The sequence below is a fragment of the Fukomys damarensis genome, unplaced genomic scaffold (assembly GCF_012274545.1).
Source record: "Fukomys damarensis isolate Sample0158 unplaced genomic scaffold, DMR_v1.0_HiC HiC_scaffold_11, whole genome shotgun sequence".
Taxonomy (NCBI): domain Eukaryota; kingdom Metazoa; phylum Chordata; class Mammalia; order Rodentia; family Bathyergidae; genus Fukomys; species Fukomys damarensis.
Window position 1 is genome coordinate 47,436,562 of NW_022900923.1, and position 15,143 is coordinate 47,451,704.

General features: G+C 53.4%; 1 protein-coding gene across 1 annotated transcript in view; it reads left to right on the forward strand.

Annotated features, from left to right (window-relative positions):
• Positions 1-15,143, forward strand: part of Hhat (hedgehog acyltransferase) — a 255,752-nt gene that overhangs the window by 47,876 nt on the left and 192,733 nt on the right. Inside the window, exons 6-7 of the mRNA XM_033762250.1 lie at positions 3,277-3,492; positions 11,794-11,962. Coding sequence (XP_033618141.1) covers positions 3,277-3,492; positions 11,794-11,962 — 385 coding nt within the window. The remainder of the gene's footprint in view (positions 1-3,276; positions 3,493-11,793; positions 11,963-15,143) is intronic.

Consider the following 15,143-nt stretch of genomic DNA (forward strand, 5'->3'; position numbering starts at 1 on the left):
GGGGTTGGGCGAACCGTGGTCTCCGTCTCCATCCTTTTCTGCTGTTGGACTCTGGGAAATCTTCCCTCTTCCGATAGACATTTTAAATTCAGCCTCTTTGAACCGGCCCACCCTCTTCCTCAGCAGCTTATCCTCTGGTCATCCCCGCAGTACAGCCCCTGAGCCTTCCTGCCTGTCTCTCGGAGCCCTCTCCATCCGCTGCTTGGTCAGTCTCTGCCTCACTCCTCAGGTGAAATCAAGGAGCGGTTGTGAGCGCCTTCCACACTGCCAGGCCCTGCGCCCTGAGCTTTTCGTGTTCACGGCGGTGACAGAGTCGCCACAGGGATCTTGGCCCATGAAGTGGCTTGTGTCTGGCCTCGCACACGAGCGTGTAAAGGAAGGGCAGTGGTGCCAGGCGTCTGGGCACGGGTCAGGCCAGCCAGGTCGGCTCTCTGCGGATGCCTGCCCAAGCGAGTGTGGCTGCGGAGGTGTGGTGAGGGCATGCGATGGTCTGGAGAATCTGCAGGCCGTGGATTCGGGCTGGGAACCTTCCCGGGGCCAGGAACGCCACACCAGTGTGGAGCAGAGTGGCTGTGACAGAGCTCCGGTTGGTTACCGAGGGCGCTGTAGCCAATTATCTAATTAAGCTGCGGACAATTAACTACTTCAGCTGTAACCAACTAATTGGTTGACTGAATAAGTCGGAGCCAGTTAAGTCCTTTTCCATCAGGCTGGAGTTCTTAGACCCTGCTCTGGTTCTGGGAGCTGCTCCGTCTGTGAATCCTGTTGAGCTTTGTTTTGTTCTTTGATTAAATAAACGCTACTAAATTTGATGGGTCTAAGCACTGTGCCTCTAACAGGCATCAGCGACCTGCAGATCTCCATGTCCTGGCCCCTCATGCGCGGTGTGTAAGGGCCGCAGCTCTTCGGTGCTGTGCGACCCAGGTGGCTGCGGTTCCACTCGGATTTCTCACCCTCGTCCGTTGCAGTCCTGGCACAGAAAGCCTTGGGAAGTCTGGATGATGCGGTCTTCAGTCACCATGGAGCGGGAACTCCTGAAGGTCTTTGCTTTCATTCATTATCCATTCGCTGGCTCTTCAGGGTCCAGGTGGCTTCTGAGTGCCTGAGGGGCCTGAATCTGCCCAGCAGTGGGCATGGCCTCAGTGGGAAAGGTGAGCCTGGCTTCTGAGCGTTTCCGCTCCCTGTGTGGTCCTCCAGAGGCTGACATTTAGCCTCAGGTTCAGTCTCATCTTGTGGAAAACAGAAGGGACAGTTATTTTACCTTCATCAGAGTCGTTCCCAGGGTGGAATCTACGGTAAGCAATGTGATGGTGGTAGCACTTTGAAAAGTTCAGGTACATTTTGATGTTGTTTGGCCACCTTTCTCTGCACCCTCGCCGGCATGCGCAGCAGAATACGGACTCGGGAGCATGAGTGAGGCTCTGCAGCAGTTCTGTCCTAACCAGAGAGCCTTAACTTTCCAGACTGATTGACCGGTCAATTGTTTAAACAACTGTACTTAAAAATGGATTTGCAACAGAAATAAAGATAAATCAACACCTATCTATTGGACCAGGCAAGGGCAGAAAACAAAATCTGGTTCTGTTTATCATTTCTCGGGAGACAGCATCAGTTATGGGTGTTGTTGATGAATCCATGTTCATGGTCATGGGATTTACGGCGGCATGGTAAGCACCGTGGCAGACAGCAGGCGGCCAGGGAAGAGCTGGGGCTTCAGACGTTCTCCGTGTTTCTCTCTGTCCGAGTGTACTCTTCCCTTGGTGGCTGATTCTGTATGTATAGCAGACACTGTTCAGGATCAGTTTTTCTGCCTACAGCCTTAAAAGACCCTTGCTGGTCAAATTAACTATGCCTTCCTTTGACCCAGTTCTGTTTCTCACATATATATGACCGTAGTTTGTTTTCTCATTAAGAAAAAATATATACATATTATGGGAAATATAGGACAATATAAAGATTATGGAATGTTCCAGGTTTTTACTCTCCCTAGTGTTAACATTTTATCACACTTTCTTCTCACCTTTGGCTCCAAGTGTACTTTTGCACATGCATGTTACTTGTGTCTTGGAATTGCATCTTTAACACACCTGTCTCCTGTATGAGAATTGAAACACGTTAAAGGGCAGGACTATAGTATTTCTTTTGAATTGGTGTCTGTAAAGGTCTTTTGGTAATGGTTGGTAAGAGAATAATTCTGAGATGCCTTAAGTTATAGGACAGAGAAAGGAAGGAGGAAAGAGATAAGGAAAAATTATTTTAACTGATAGCTTTAAGCAAAAATCAACAAAGAAAGAGAAAGAACTGCTTTACATTCTTTTCCTGTGTGTTAAAGATTAGCCACCAAGGTGGCATTGTGTGTGCTTTTAGAACCAGCCGGTGAGGAAGTAGCAAATGCTTCTCTTTATGGATTATCTTCCTCTTTCAGGACTTCATCTGCTTTATGTCTTCCGGCTTCTACATATAACCATTGTGGGTTCAGTGTAAAGGATTTATGGTTTCTTCTCTCCGACGTTTTGGTAAAACACCCTAGGTCCGCTTGATATTTTCTCAGCCGCTATCTGGCCATGCTCTTGACGGCTGAGGGAGTTTGTCTCAGGACCAGTCCTTTTTTATTTTCTGAGACAGGATCTTGCTAAATTACCAAGCTGCCAGGGATGGGCTGGAACTTGTGATCCTCCTGCTTTAGCCTTCTGGAGCACTAGGATTATGAGATTTACCACCACCCTAGCTAAGGTGGATCCTTTTTTTGGGGGGCTAGCATCTGTAACAACTCCATAAATCTTTCGGTTTAGAGATCCCTTAGTCTCAGCTTTTTGATTCATATATATTGACAGAAGACCAAGAAGAAAAATACAATGAAGACAGAATGTGACGCTCACAGGCTGTTCTTCACCACCAGCATTGCTGAAGAGGCTGTTGGAGTGTCCATTAGATGTGGGTAGTCTCCATGGTGGCCATGGCTGTGTCTCACAGATACATATCCAGGAAAACATTATGTGCCAAGTAGATGGTCGATGTTACAGTATTCCCTTCCCCACTGTTCCTGAATACCTTGGGCACAGCAAGCATAAAGTGTACCACTGAGCTGTGTCTTTCACCAGTGAGATTTACTAGAATTCATTTGCTCTGGACTCCCTTGATGGTACAGCTGCTGTGCCCAGGGAAGACTGCTCCCCCTGGGCTTCTGAGAGAGGCAGGAATGCTAGCTGGCTGTGGTGGGATGGGACGTTGCCCTTCTGGCCACTCAGCAGTTGTCCTGTCCTTTTGACTTTGCAGAGGAGGTGGTACAGGACCGATACTGAGTACTACCTGCTGCAGTTCACGCTGACTGTCCGCTGCCTGTACTACACCAGCTTCAGCCTCGAGTTCTGCTGGCAGCAGCTGCCCGCCATGCGTGGCCGCCACTCCTTCCCTTGGATGCTGGCCTACGTCTTCTATTATCCCGTCTTCCACAACGGGCCTATCCTCAACTTCCCGGAGTTCATCAAACAGGTAGCAGCACACTGGGGCCTGGATTGGAGGTCATTAGCTTGAGGCACCGTCTGTGTTGCTGTGCTCTTCTGTGAGACATGAGTCTCTGCACTTTGATGCATCCACAGATGAAAACACACACCATTCATTGTCACGAGTTTCTGCAGATAGCTGAGTAAACCGAAGAAGAAGTGGTCACAGTGAAGGGTGCCCCATGTCCCATGTGTCAGCCCGAGGGGCCCAGCCCTGACTCAGGGCGGACTGTGGCTCCTGGGGTCCATAACTCTGCACCTGGGGACTTGGAAGCTGGTGTCCCTGCAGTGAAGCCCCAGGGGAAGAAAAAGTTCCATTATGATGGTACCACTTGAAAAGGTGGGAAGAGAAGCTATCTGTGCTGTTTGTTGTGTTGTTGTATTGTGTATTTCCTTTCATATTCACAAAGTGCTATTGAAACAGCCCTGCAGTAATCTGGGAATTATTTGGTGACCTAGATGAGAAAACCATGAAAGGGAGATTGCTGAAGGCAGCAGTGAATGTGCAGGTCCGGGCTGAGTCCCATGTGCCTGAGGCTCTGCCTCCCTCCTTTCTTGGACAGCATCCTTGGAGCAGATGTGTGCCGGGGAACTGTTCTTCCCACCTCCGCCCTCCGCCCTCCTCAGCCTCGGCCGTCTCCTGGGACAGTGAAACACGCTGATTCACCTCAGGTGTTCACGGTCAACGGGACTTAAAACAGCTTCCCAAGGGTGACGTCTACCCACTCCTGTCGCCAAAGCACATCTCGGTGGAGGAGCGAACAGTGTGTACAGACAACAGAACACACGTGCCCACACGATGCACACACGTGCACACTCCTGGAAGCATAGTTCAGAGCTCAGGGCCAGCAGCAGTGTTGCACGTTTCTGAGGAGACAACACAAAAGGAGCCAGTGAAAAAGGAGGGTGACTTAATTTGTCTCAAAAATTCCACTAAGTTAATGTTGGACTTAAAAGTAGGTTTTTACATTATAACAATAGCATGATATGCTGAAATTGTCTGTGAAAGCCTATGACTTTTACCCTTTGGAAATCCCAAGTGAAACGGACACTCCGGGCACAGGTTGCCTCTGTCTGGGCTGCACAGGCTCACTCCCCTGTCACGAGGCTGTTTCAGGACTGTGGTGAGTGCTTGCTAGGAGATGGAGATGGTGCTGGCAGCTGAGGGTCTCTCTCACTTCTCAAAGTGTGGTCCCCAGCCCGTGGTATCCCAGGCCCTGCCCCAGACCTCTGACCTGGGTTGGCGCCTGCAGCACAGCTTAAGGGGTCTTCTAGGTGACTCGGACCCATGTTCCAGGCTGGAAACACTATACTGAGTTCCTCACGGCGGGGAGGGGAGAGGGGCACAGAACGGTGTGAGTTCAGATCCTCCACATTTGGTCTCTTTCACAAGCTCCTCGACATTGTGGAGTTTGAATTTTCCAAACTCTCCAGCCAGTATCTTTTGGACTGGACACCTAACCCGCTCAGTTCACTGGGGAACAGTTATTTTCCTGACTGCATCTTGTCTGTAAGGACATTTTCCCTGTGGGGTCTGCACTTTATTATGGACAATTATCACAGTTTTTATTTCTCATCGCCTTTTAAACTGTGGCCTTTGGGACCCAGTGGGAGTGTTACAGCCCTGTCTGGGTCCCGGGGGCTGTGAGATCAATGCTCACCGAAGCCCCGGTCTGGGGAGGAGGAGGAGAGAGGGGGGGCTTTTCTTGTAGGGCTCACGTAGACTCTGGGTTCCGTTTGTGTCTCACCCTTCTCTTTCTACTCCTTGCAAAATGAAGGCAAATGCAGAATCCAGGGAATTTGGAAAGGCATAGAAAAATTAGTTAAGAAAAGGGAAATGATCAACTGCAGGGAAAATAAAACATGATCCAGGAAGCCTCTGCAGTCGCCAGGAGGCCAGTGGGGTTCTTAGCCCCCTGGGAGGGAGGAGCTGAGGTGCTAATCCGGTAGCGTGAGTCGCCCTGGGCACCAGGACTAGGAGTTTAGACCACCTGGCCTGTGCCTCTCCGTACAGAGCCGGAGATGGGGCTTCACCACCAGGGGGCAGCAGAGCCCCACCGCGGAGCCAACCCAGGAGGGAAAGGCCAGCGGGGACTCTGCTTGACCCGGGTTAAAAGGAGTGGGCCCAGGCCTGCAGAGCGCTCACGAGTGGTGAGCATACACGTTTACATATGCGAGCGAGCTGAGGGACGCATGGTGGTGTCCTCTGTCCTTGAAGGCTGGTGAAATTTGCACTCTGCAGTTAGGAACAGGTAAGACTCACGTTACAGGGCCACACTACCGAACCGGAGGCTGTATCCTGTGGCACTCAGAGTTTCGGAAACCAGAGCTCCAGTTTTGTTTTGGCCATGCTGCTGTGGAATTCGGATCCTGAAGGTGGCGAGGAGGGGTCCAGGAGGTCCAGGGAGAGCCTGCCTGTTGCTCCCGGGTTCAGCTGGGAGCCGGCACCTTCCGTGCACAGTGGGAGGAAGGCGAGGCCCGAGCTGGGCACGGAGCTGGAGCACAGAGGCCCTGGAGCCCAAGCCCCTGCCCTGCCTAGGCTGGGGAGCGGCGGGCGGGCCCCTCACCTGCACAGCTGCACACCCCGCTGTGAGATGTTGGAGAGCAATTCCTCCCTTGCAGGGCCGTGGTGAAGGCCAGGTTCGTGCAGCTGACGTGGGTCCACACACAAACGCTGTGAGCGCGAGCTGTGACTGTTGCTGTTAGACTGGGCTGAGCATGTGGCAGCTCTGCGCTGAGTCCAGGCCAGAAGGAGCGCCTGGTGCCAGCCTGTGGGAGGGCACCGCGGCCGGCCTTCGGACAGTGCTGTCCAGACCAGGGGCCCCGCTGCTGAGAGCCTGGCAGGGGCTGGGCAGGTCGGCCGTGTCCCCGAAACCCTTGGGTGGCTGGAGGCGGTGTTGGCTCTAGGGAGCACCGAGTGTGCCGAGAGGGCCGATGATACTGGCCGAGTGTGCGCTCGCTCCGGGTGGTGCCCGGCTCTGGTCTCTCAGCCCTCAGGTGACCTGGCGAGGGAGACGCCTCCGTGGGGACTACGTCTAGGCAGCAGTGACGGCAAGGAGAGGCGAAGAGCGGGCGGCCCCGGGCGGAGGGAATAGGACATGCCGAGTCGCGCGGACCGTCGGTGGTGTGTAGTGTGGGGTCCCGGCTGCGGCAGCAACGCTGCTGAGCGGTCCGAGAGGGACCCAGCATGCACAGCCGAGGCGGGGAGCGGGATGTGGCTTGGGTCAGAGGTGTGGAAGAGCCGCATGCGGGACCCTGGGGCCAGAAGGCAGGAGCTGTGCTCAGCAGAGAGGCTGAGAGCAGTAATCGGCCCCGGTCGGCTTTGTCTGCTGCTCTCAAATGTTGTGTGACCAGTGAGCAACAGAAGAGAGCCTTTCATCTTGGGGGTTGTCATCTTTCATCGTCAGAATGTTTTCAAAGAGACAGAAGGCTTCGATCTTCCCTTTTATGCAATTTGCATGAAATGAGGTTTTAAAATATAATGTGTTTTAAACTGCACTCTGCAGATGAGTTCACCTGTATTCTTCGTGGAGCCCGAGCCCAAGTCCCCGTGGTGGCACTTTGCAGTGGTCTTCCCGGGGAAGGTCCCCTGGTTGGAACCATCCCTAGCACAGTTCTCGCGCGAGCTCATTAGATGACCTCTGTGGGGCTTGTCTGCTTTTCTGGATTGCAGGGTTTAAATAAATGGAGTCCACTAGGCTGGGGTGTAAATGGATGTCATAAGGACACAGCCCACAAGAACGGCAGATAGCCTTTGTTTAAGGAAAAGCAAATAAATAGTGTGACAATTGGGCTGCTTCCCTTCTCCCTGGTGAATTTGCACAACTAAGAAACATACGTTTCTGTTGATTGCAAGGAGGAGGCACACGGTTGTAGGGAGGAGTCCAGCCCTTGTCCTGCTGTGACACGCGGTTATGCCTTCTCCGACCTGTAGGGAAGTTCCGGTTGGTGGAAACTGGGGAAGTCATTCCTCGGAGCAGTCAGCCACAGCCGCACCCCACGGCGTTCATTACCGCAGCTGTGCCCTTTTAGGCTGCGCACGGAGGGCTCCGAGTGGCCTTGAAGGGTGACTGCCGGCGGCTGGGACGATGCTGAGCTCAGCCATGCCCTGGCCCTGCACTGTGGCAGCTTTCTCCGCTCTCGGGGCTGGGGTGCATGGCATGATGCCCAAGCCCCCAGAAGAGGCCCTGTCTTCAGGGGACCCACGCTGGAGGTTGACTTAACACTCAGCGGCCTGCGCACCACGCACACAGTTGATTGTGTAGAAACCGATGCTGGGCACAGTGTTGCACACCTGCGATCCCGGCACCCTGGGAAGCTGAGGCAGGAGGATGGCAAGTTTGAGCCCAGTTTGGCGATTTAGGAAGACTCTGTCTCAAAATAAAAAGGGGTTGGGAAAGTAGCTCAGTGGGGAGAGCCTGGGTTTAATCCCTACCGGTGAAAAACAAAAAGAAGTAGAGACACGCGGTTAGGAGAAGCTTGTGTCCTGCCAACACTGCTCTTGAGGCCACTGTTGTTGAACCAGGCGGCATGCATTTGTCTGAGAGGGCCCCGGAGGCCCCAGCCGCCTTGGCGAAAGCTCTTCTGGCCTCCGCGAGTAAGTGGGTGCCACGTGCCAGGCTGCCTGGCTGCAGTGACTGCGCCTTGTGAGCCATGGCTTTCCAGCAGCAGGGAGACCGACTGCTCTCAGTCCTGGAGGCAGAGTCAGGGAGCAGCGCTTGCGTCTGGGGAGGCCACTTCCTGCTCACAGCGCTGCGTCTCTGCACCGTGTCCTCAGGGCGGCACAGCCAGCTGTTGCCCACTGAGGGCTCTGTTCTCAGGCCCCACCCATGACCTGGTCCCTGTCAGAGGTCCCAGACCTTCACTGTGGTCCGGAAGCTGGGATTCCAGATGTGAATTTCCGAGAGACACAAACATGGAGACCATAGCTTTGCTTTGGTTCTTGGTTCCTCGTTTGCCGGTAGCTGTTAGGTCCAGATGAATTCGCTTCAATGGGTCAGGAAAAGGGTGGAGAATGAAGAGAGATGAAGTCAGTGCAGAGCTAAGGAAACAGTGAGTGGGTGTTAAGTAGGGAGGAAGTAGGGAGGAGCACAAACTGCTCTAGCACCAGAGAAGCCGTGACTTGGGAGACACTGGCTGCCCAGTGAAGGCTGACGCTGGCCCTCTGTGGCAGGCGGGATGCAGAAATAGTGGGGCCCGAGCACGCCTGCTCACTCCCAGAGAGGGCCAAAGCTGTGCTTTCATCCTGATTACAGAACAGTTTCAAAATCATCAAAAACAGCTGAAGTGGTGCCTGCCTTGTAAGCACAAGGACCCGAGTTCAATCCCCGGTATCCACCCCCCAAAAAAACACAGCTGAAGTGTCAGTGTCCAGAGACTGGCGCTGCATCTGGTGTGCACTCCCACCTCCTCGTCTCCTTCTGCCTGTGGAGCACGCGGTTCCGTGGCTGCGTGATCCCGCAGTGCACACGTGCACTAACCAGGCCCTCGGGGTTGGGTGCTGGCTGTGCGGCTTTTTCTTTCTCCTGAGTTAAGTGCTGCAGGCATCCATGAGCTGGCAGTGGGCACCTCTTCCCTGAGGGCCCCTGGCTGAGGACCCACTGCAGCAGGCTTCCCGGACTGCTCCACATGTGTGTGCTGGGCTTAAAGCATCGAGCTGTTCGTGCCCGGAAATGGACCTGCCTCGGCACTTGCACCGCTGTCCTTGAAGCGATGTGATCACTGCAGGGTCGCAGCAGGCTGAACCTTCCTTCTTGGAGAGCCCTTCCCGAATTCCACGCTTCCCTGGCCCAAAGCGGTTCAGGGGATCCTGTAAAGCAGTGGCCGCGTTTCCTAACCATGCAGTGGTGTGGACGGAGAATGTATTAGTAAGGTGAACACCAGGAGCTACAGGAAGTTCCTGCCAGCTTTATTCTTTTCCACTCCACAGTGGTAAGAGTGAGCTGCACAGGGAATAACTGGGCAGACTGGAAACAGCTCCCTGAGCAGCTTGTTGTGAAGGCTTGGAGCCGCAGGACTGCCTAGCCTGGCTGCTGGTGATGGAAGGTGGTTTCGGAAGGTGGTGCGATGCGTGCTTAAAAGAAGAAAGCAAATCCCCTCACGTGGGTCTCCCTCCTCCTCTGTGGGCAGTGCCTCTGCTCCCCTCGGCAGAGGAAGCCATGCATCTGGGCTGCTAGTGGACAGTACAGCTGTGGAGGTGACTCGGTGTCTTCCTGGTGTCACAGAGACGGCCACAGGGACAGAGGACACAAACTCCTGGGCCCTTGAGCGGTTACTCTTTAAAGGCGTGATTTGTGTTTTCTTCGCACGTGTTCAGGGACTCAGAAGTTGCTTTTGCTACAGAAATACTGACTCTGCCCTTGGGCTTACAGGGATGCGTCTCCTTTACTGCCTTAGAACTTCGGGTCCATCCTCGTTCAGCTGCCGTTTTGGCAGGTTAATCATGGGGAGTGTGTGTCCGAAAGCTGGCAGACAAGGTCGGTTAGCCCTCAGTTCACATCCCCTTCAAGACTGGACACCAGAGAAGCGCTTTAAGGGGACTTTCAGTGAGCACCTGGGGTCTCAGTTGGTGCCTGTGGTCACGTCAGATTCCAGCACAGCCTCCACAAGACCAAGACTGTCCCAGGAAGAAGTCATCGCACAGGGACCAGACAAGGCCCGACAGAGACTGCTCCTGGATCCATCTTGCTGATGAGCAGAGATGATGGTGGCCCAGAGCTGAGCCGGTCCCTTCCTCTGTTAATGGGCAGCCTCATCTTCTCCACCAGGGCTGTTTCCTTGGTGCTCCCTGGGTGCGAGTCCCTTTCCTATTCTCTCACTTTTGGTAGTGGGGATTGAACTCAGGACCTTGTGCTTTCCAGGCAAGCGGTCACACCACTGAGCTACATCCCTGCTCCTATTCTCCCACTTTCTAACTCTGCATAAGTAATCTGCCTTACCTCTCACGGACACACCCTGCGTTCACCCTACATTCACCCTGGGTGGGTTGGGAAGCCCCTTGCCCCCTTGGGGAGCCTCCGTGGACTCTGGCCAGTGACACGGGGACGGCCTTTCTGTCCTGAACCCAGGGTCAGATGCAGCACCCGGCCGATGTCCTCTACCAGCCCTGGTGTGCAGGGTCTGCCTGGGGTGCAGCGTGGCTCACCCCTCACAAGAACGCCCTCTGACCCGTGAAACCTTCTCCTTGTAAGACATGGAAAATGTATTACTGCTCGCTCTTGCTTTTTCCTGTTTGTCTACTGGTATAAGGATGAAATCGAATTGACTTCAAATTTTATAGCATGTTTATGAGTTCCAGGATCTCCATTTAAATTATGTGCAATGCCTGTAGGCCGGTCACCGTGATAGAACTGCCTCCTGTCTGTTCCGTATACTTAGTATTCACTTTCAGCGCTGAACATACCTAACCTCAAAATCGGAAATGCTCCAAAATCCAGAGGTTTTTGAGCTGGCTTTCGGATCGGGGCTGCTCAGCTGGTGATGCCCATGCACATATCCCCAGATCTGAAAAGCTCGGAATCCGGAATGCTTCTGGTCCTGAACATCTGTAATCAGGGGCACTGCCCTGCACTTCCTCCACCTCAGCAGTCCGAGTGTCCCCTCTGGCCTCACACCCCTCTCAGGTCTGTCACATCCCTGCCCGACACAGGAGATGCGTCACAGTCACTGCCGAACTTAGTGCTGCGTCATAGTTAATCACTGTGGGCTCACTCACCTCCTGAGATGGCTCCGCTGTGGGCCGGTGCTGGAGTCTGGTCCTGATCCGGTCTGGCTGACGCCCGTGCTCTAACCGTCGTGACTCCCCGGGCTGCATCGTTCTGCTTTGTGTCACAAACAGCTCAAGGCAAAGCCACACACTGGGACTCCGTTTTCCTCCTCTCGCTTCTTGGCTGTTTCCGGCTCTCCCCTCCTCTTGCCGGTCCTGTGCCCCTTTTGCCCTAGCCAGACTTTTCCAGCTGCAGCCTCAGCGGGTGGCAGTGAGGACAGCCAGGCTGATAGCGAGTCCAAAGGGGCGGCAGGGTCCGAGGTGCGGTGCTCCCCCTGCATGCTTTCCAGGCCGTTGTTGAGGTGGGGGACGCAGGGGTTGTCACGGTTCCTGGCACGGGTAGCCATTAGCCTTCTTAGGAATGAGTTTCACCAAGGACCTTGAGTATTTATTGCCAAGGCAAACCACCCCAACCAAGCAAGGCAACACAATTCTGGAGAAGTTTATTAAGAACCTTGTTGCGGGGATGCAGTTTTAGAAATTGGGCCACACGCTAATGCCATCTTCTCTCTGTCTCCACACCAGATGCAGCAGCCAGAGCTCTGCTCGCTGAAGGACAGCCTCTGCGTCCTGGCCCGCGGCCTGGGCCGCCTGCTGAGCTGGTGGGCCCTGGCCGAGCTGATGACCCACCTCCTGTACATGCACACCCTCTACGGCAGCCCCCTCCTGCGCGATGTCGGCTACTGGGCGTTAGGTAATGCAGAAGCCCCCGGCAGGAGGAGGCACCCGGGGTTGGCCAGAGCCAGTCTGCTGCGGGACACTCAGGGTGCAGTTGCCTTGAGCAGAGCTCCTCTTGCTGAATCTTATGCCTCTGTGTCCGAGACTTGGCAGGGGTCTCTTGGTGTGTTGTTGGGGGTGAGCGTTGTGCTCCTGGACTGGGGGTCCAGGTGCAGCAGTGCCTCCTGTGTGGGAATCCTGCCGAGCTTGGCCAGGTGCACATCTTCCTGGTGTGGCATTGAGGGCGAGCATTGCTGGGAGTAGCCTGGGGTCCACTCTGAGACTGAGCTGCTCTGCAGTGTGCCCTTCCTCTCTGTGTGGGGGGCAGAGCTCGAGCATTAGGCAGGCAGGCCTGGGCGTGGTCCCAGCTGCGCTGACCGAAAGCGGGCATCTTCATTTCTAACGTGAGCCTTGCCTTTGTGGAGTTGTTTTGAAGATGGAGTGAAATATATGCGTTAAGGGTGTGGCCATAAGATGGCTGGAGGGTAGATAAATGGCACGTGAGTGTGTGCGCGCGTGAATATGTGCAATTGCCCTTTGTCCCTGTTTCTTATCCACCTTTCTCTCTATACTGCCAGGAAGGCTGGACTGAAGTTTCCTCTCCAGTACGGGATTTGGGAGGAACCCATTGTCCTTTAGCCCTCTGGCCGGCACGGCAGGACAGGCCTGGTCCCGTGTCCCCCACTGTGCTCTGGAAGCTCCCGGCGCCCAGCCCTGCTGTTGGCTTCCCCAGCTGTCGCTGCGGCAGGGCTGGGGCCTTCCAGCAGGTCAGGCTGCCCCTGCCAAGGGCTCCCTGTCTGTTTGTGGATTTATAGATTTTTAAACTCTGGATTGTCCTTGGTGTCGTACATCCTTAAAGATTTCTGAGGAAGAAGACATTTTGGACTGAAAGAAATGGCAAACTGTTTTAATGACAGCCTCTTTTTTCCAAACAGGTGTTTTCTTTCTTTTTTTAAGATTAGATCTGTGTGGCTTCTTCGTGCATTTGCTGTGGCTGCAGAAGGCTCTTCAGGTTTTTCCTCAGTGTTCAATAGCAGCACGCGTCTCTGGGTACAGTGCAACATTTGACTGCTTCTCATGGCGGGTACTGATCAGATCAGGGAGGGCAGCGTTTGCAGCCCTGTCATTTCATTGCCTTCCAAGGCTTCTCTCTCCTCCATCTCTTTGTAGCTGGGGTGATGAACATCACAAGGTTTCAGCGAGAAAACGAGGCAGGAGGGAGAGGTTCGTACTAAGCCGGTCCTGGTGGGACAGCACCTGAATTCAGAGACCCTGTCAGCATGGGGATTTTTAACTGTGAGTAATGGGAAACTCTAAGGAAAGGCGTCACTTGTAGCTGTCACGCCTGAGGTCGGCGCTAAGCATGGAGATGTCGTGGTCCACTTCTCAGCTCTCAGTCGGAGCTGAGCAGAATGGCAGGAGCCTCTTGCTGTAGCCACATCCCACCGTGCTTCCGCCTGGGTCTGAGGGATAACCTCGGCTCGTCTTTAGCGTTCCTCCCTTTTTCTTCCGTGACCATAGCTAAGTCTCTGCAGTTGCACTTTCAGACCTCACCATGTAGACAGATTGATGGTCGTGCCTTTCACCGCCCCAGAGCTTCCTGTTCGTCTGGGTGCCGCAGGCTCCTGCCTGCCCTCCAGCTGGAGGCCTTGAGTTTGCCAGGCTTTGCTCTTACAGGTGCTCCCTCTGTGAGTCTCCTGGAGCGCAAATCCCCAGCTCCCCACGGGGCAGTGGCGCGGAAAGAAATGCACTCTGCATTGTGTATATGTTAATCCACTAGCCATGAGCGTCGGTATTTTCCTCATATTTTATTTTCTGTTCTTTATTCGTTTGTGGGAAAATGCTTTTAGAAACTGCTCATCCGAGTAAGTTCCTACCCAGAGTCTGTAAAACACTGCTCTAATATATACACCTAGAAATGGAACTGATGGGTCGTGTGCAGTGTGGTTCACAGGATAATGCCAAATTATTTAAGTTAATTGAAACAATTTATCTTCTTCTTGAAAGCCTCTGAAAGTTTCTGCTGCTTGAAATTCTCATTGGCCCTCGATAATGGCATAATACTTATGAGAACGTGGAGGGTGTGGACTATGCCTCCTGGTTTTAATTTTATGTCCTCAATTACTAGTTAGTCTGAGTGTTTTTAATAGGTTTACCGACTTTGGCACATCATTTTCAGTGGTATGACTTGATACCTGTTGTTAATTTTTCTACTAGGACTCTTTATGGTGTTAGGAGAGTTATTTATTTCACATCACCTCCTTTTTTAGTTTGTATTGTGCTGCAAATATTAATATCTTCTTCTGGCTTGTGGTTTGACTTTTATCTGTTGTCTTTCCATGAATAGACTTTATTTTAATATAGTAGCTTTTATAAATTTTCCTTTATGCTTTGTGCTTTTATGGGTCATTTAAAAATAGTTTTTTCCTATTCCAAGGTTATAAAGATACTCTTTTATTTTCCTCTAAAGGTTTTAAAGATAAAAAGTGTCTTTTGTTACTGTATAAATTCGTTTTGTATAAAATGAAAAAGATATAGATCACCCCAATTTAAAAAGGAAATCACTGCGTTACTGTCTAGAGAAAAGACTGCACAGTTAAAGGCAAATCTTACACAGCCTCACATTTCAGCTGTTTTCTTTTAGAGGCATGAGTTGCGCACAGCGGGTTCAGCGCGTTACACACAGGAGAGAAAAACCGGCCCGGACCAACTCACTCCTCTTCTTCTTCCTCTCCCCGCCCCCTTCTTTCTCCTCTTCCTTCTCTTGCTTTTCTGCCTTGACGATGTCCTTTCTGCCGCGCCAGGATTTCCCGTACGCGGCGGGCAGCGCGGAGCCCCGGTGCCTTTCCTCCTCCTGCAGGGCCGCCCAGGGAGGCCTCCTGGGCGTCGGGCCCTGAACTCTTAGGAGGGACCTAGGTTTTCACTGCTCGTCCACAGGGGCCCTGTCCGCCTTCGCCACACCTTAGGTTTCCTTTCTCTTGAGCAGTCGCGGTCTTCCACCCCTCTGAGCACGGCTTAGAGTTGACGAAGCGTCAGGTGTGCACAGGCTGCACCTGGGGACATCTGCCCCCGGCGGCTCGGGGTCTCCTTCGCCGCCTCGCTCCTCTTCCTCCCGGGGCAGGGGCCCGGTGCCCGCCCCGCACTGTCGTGTGGACGCG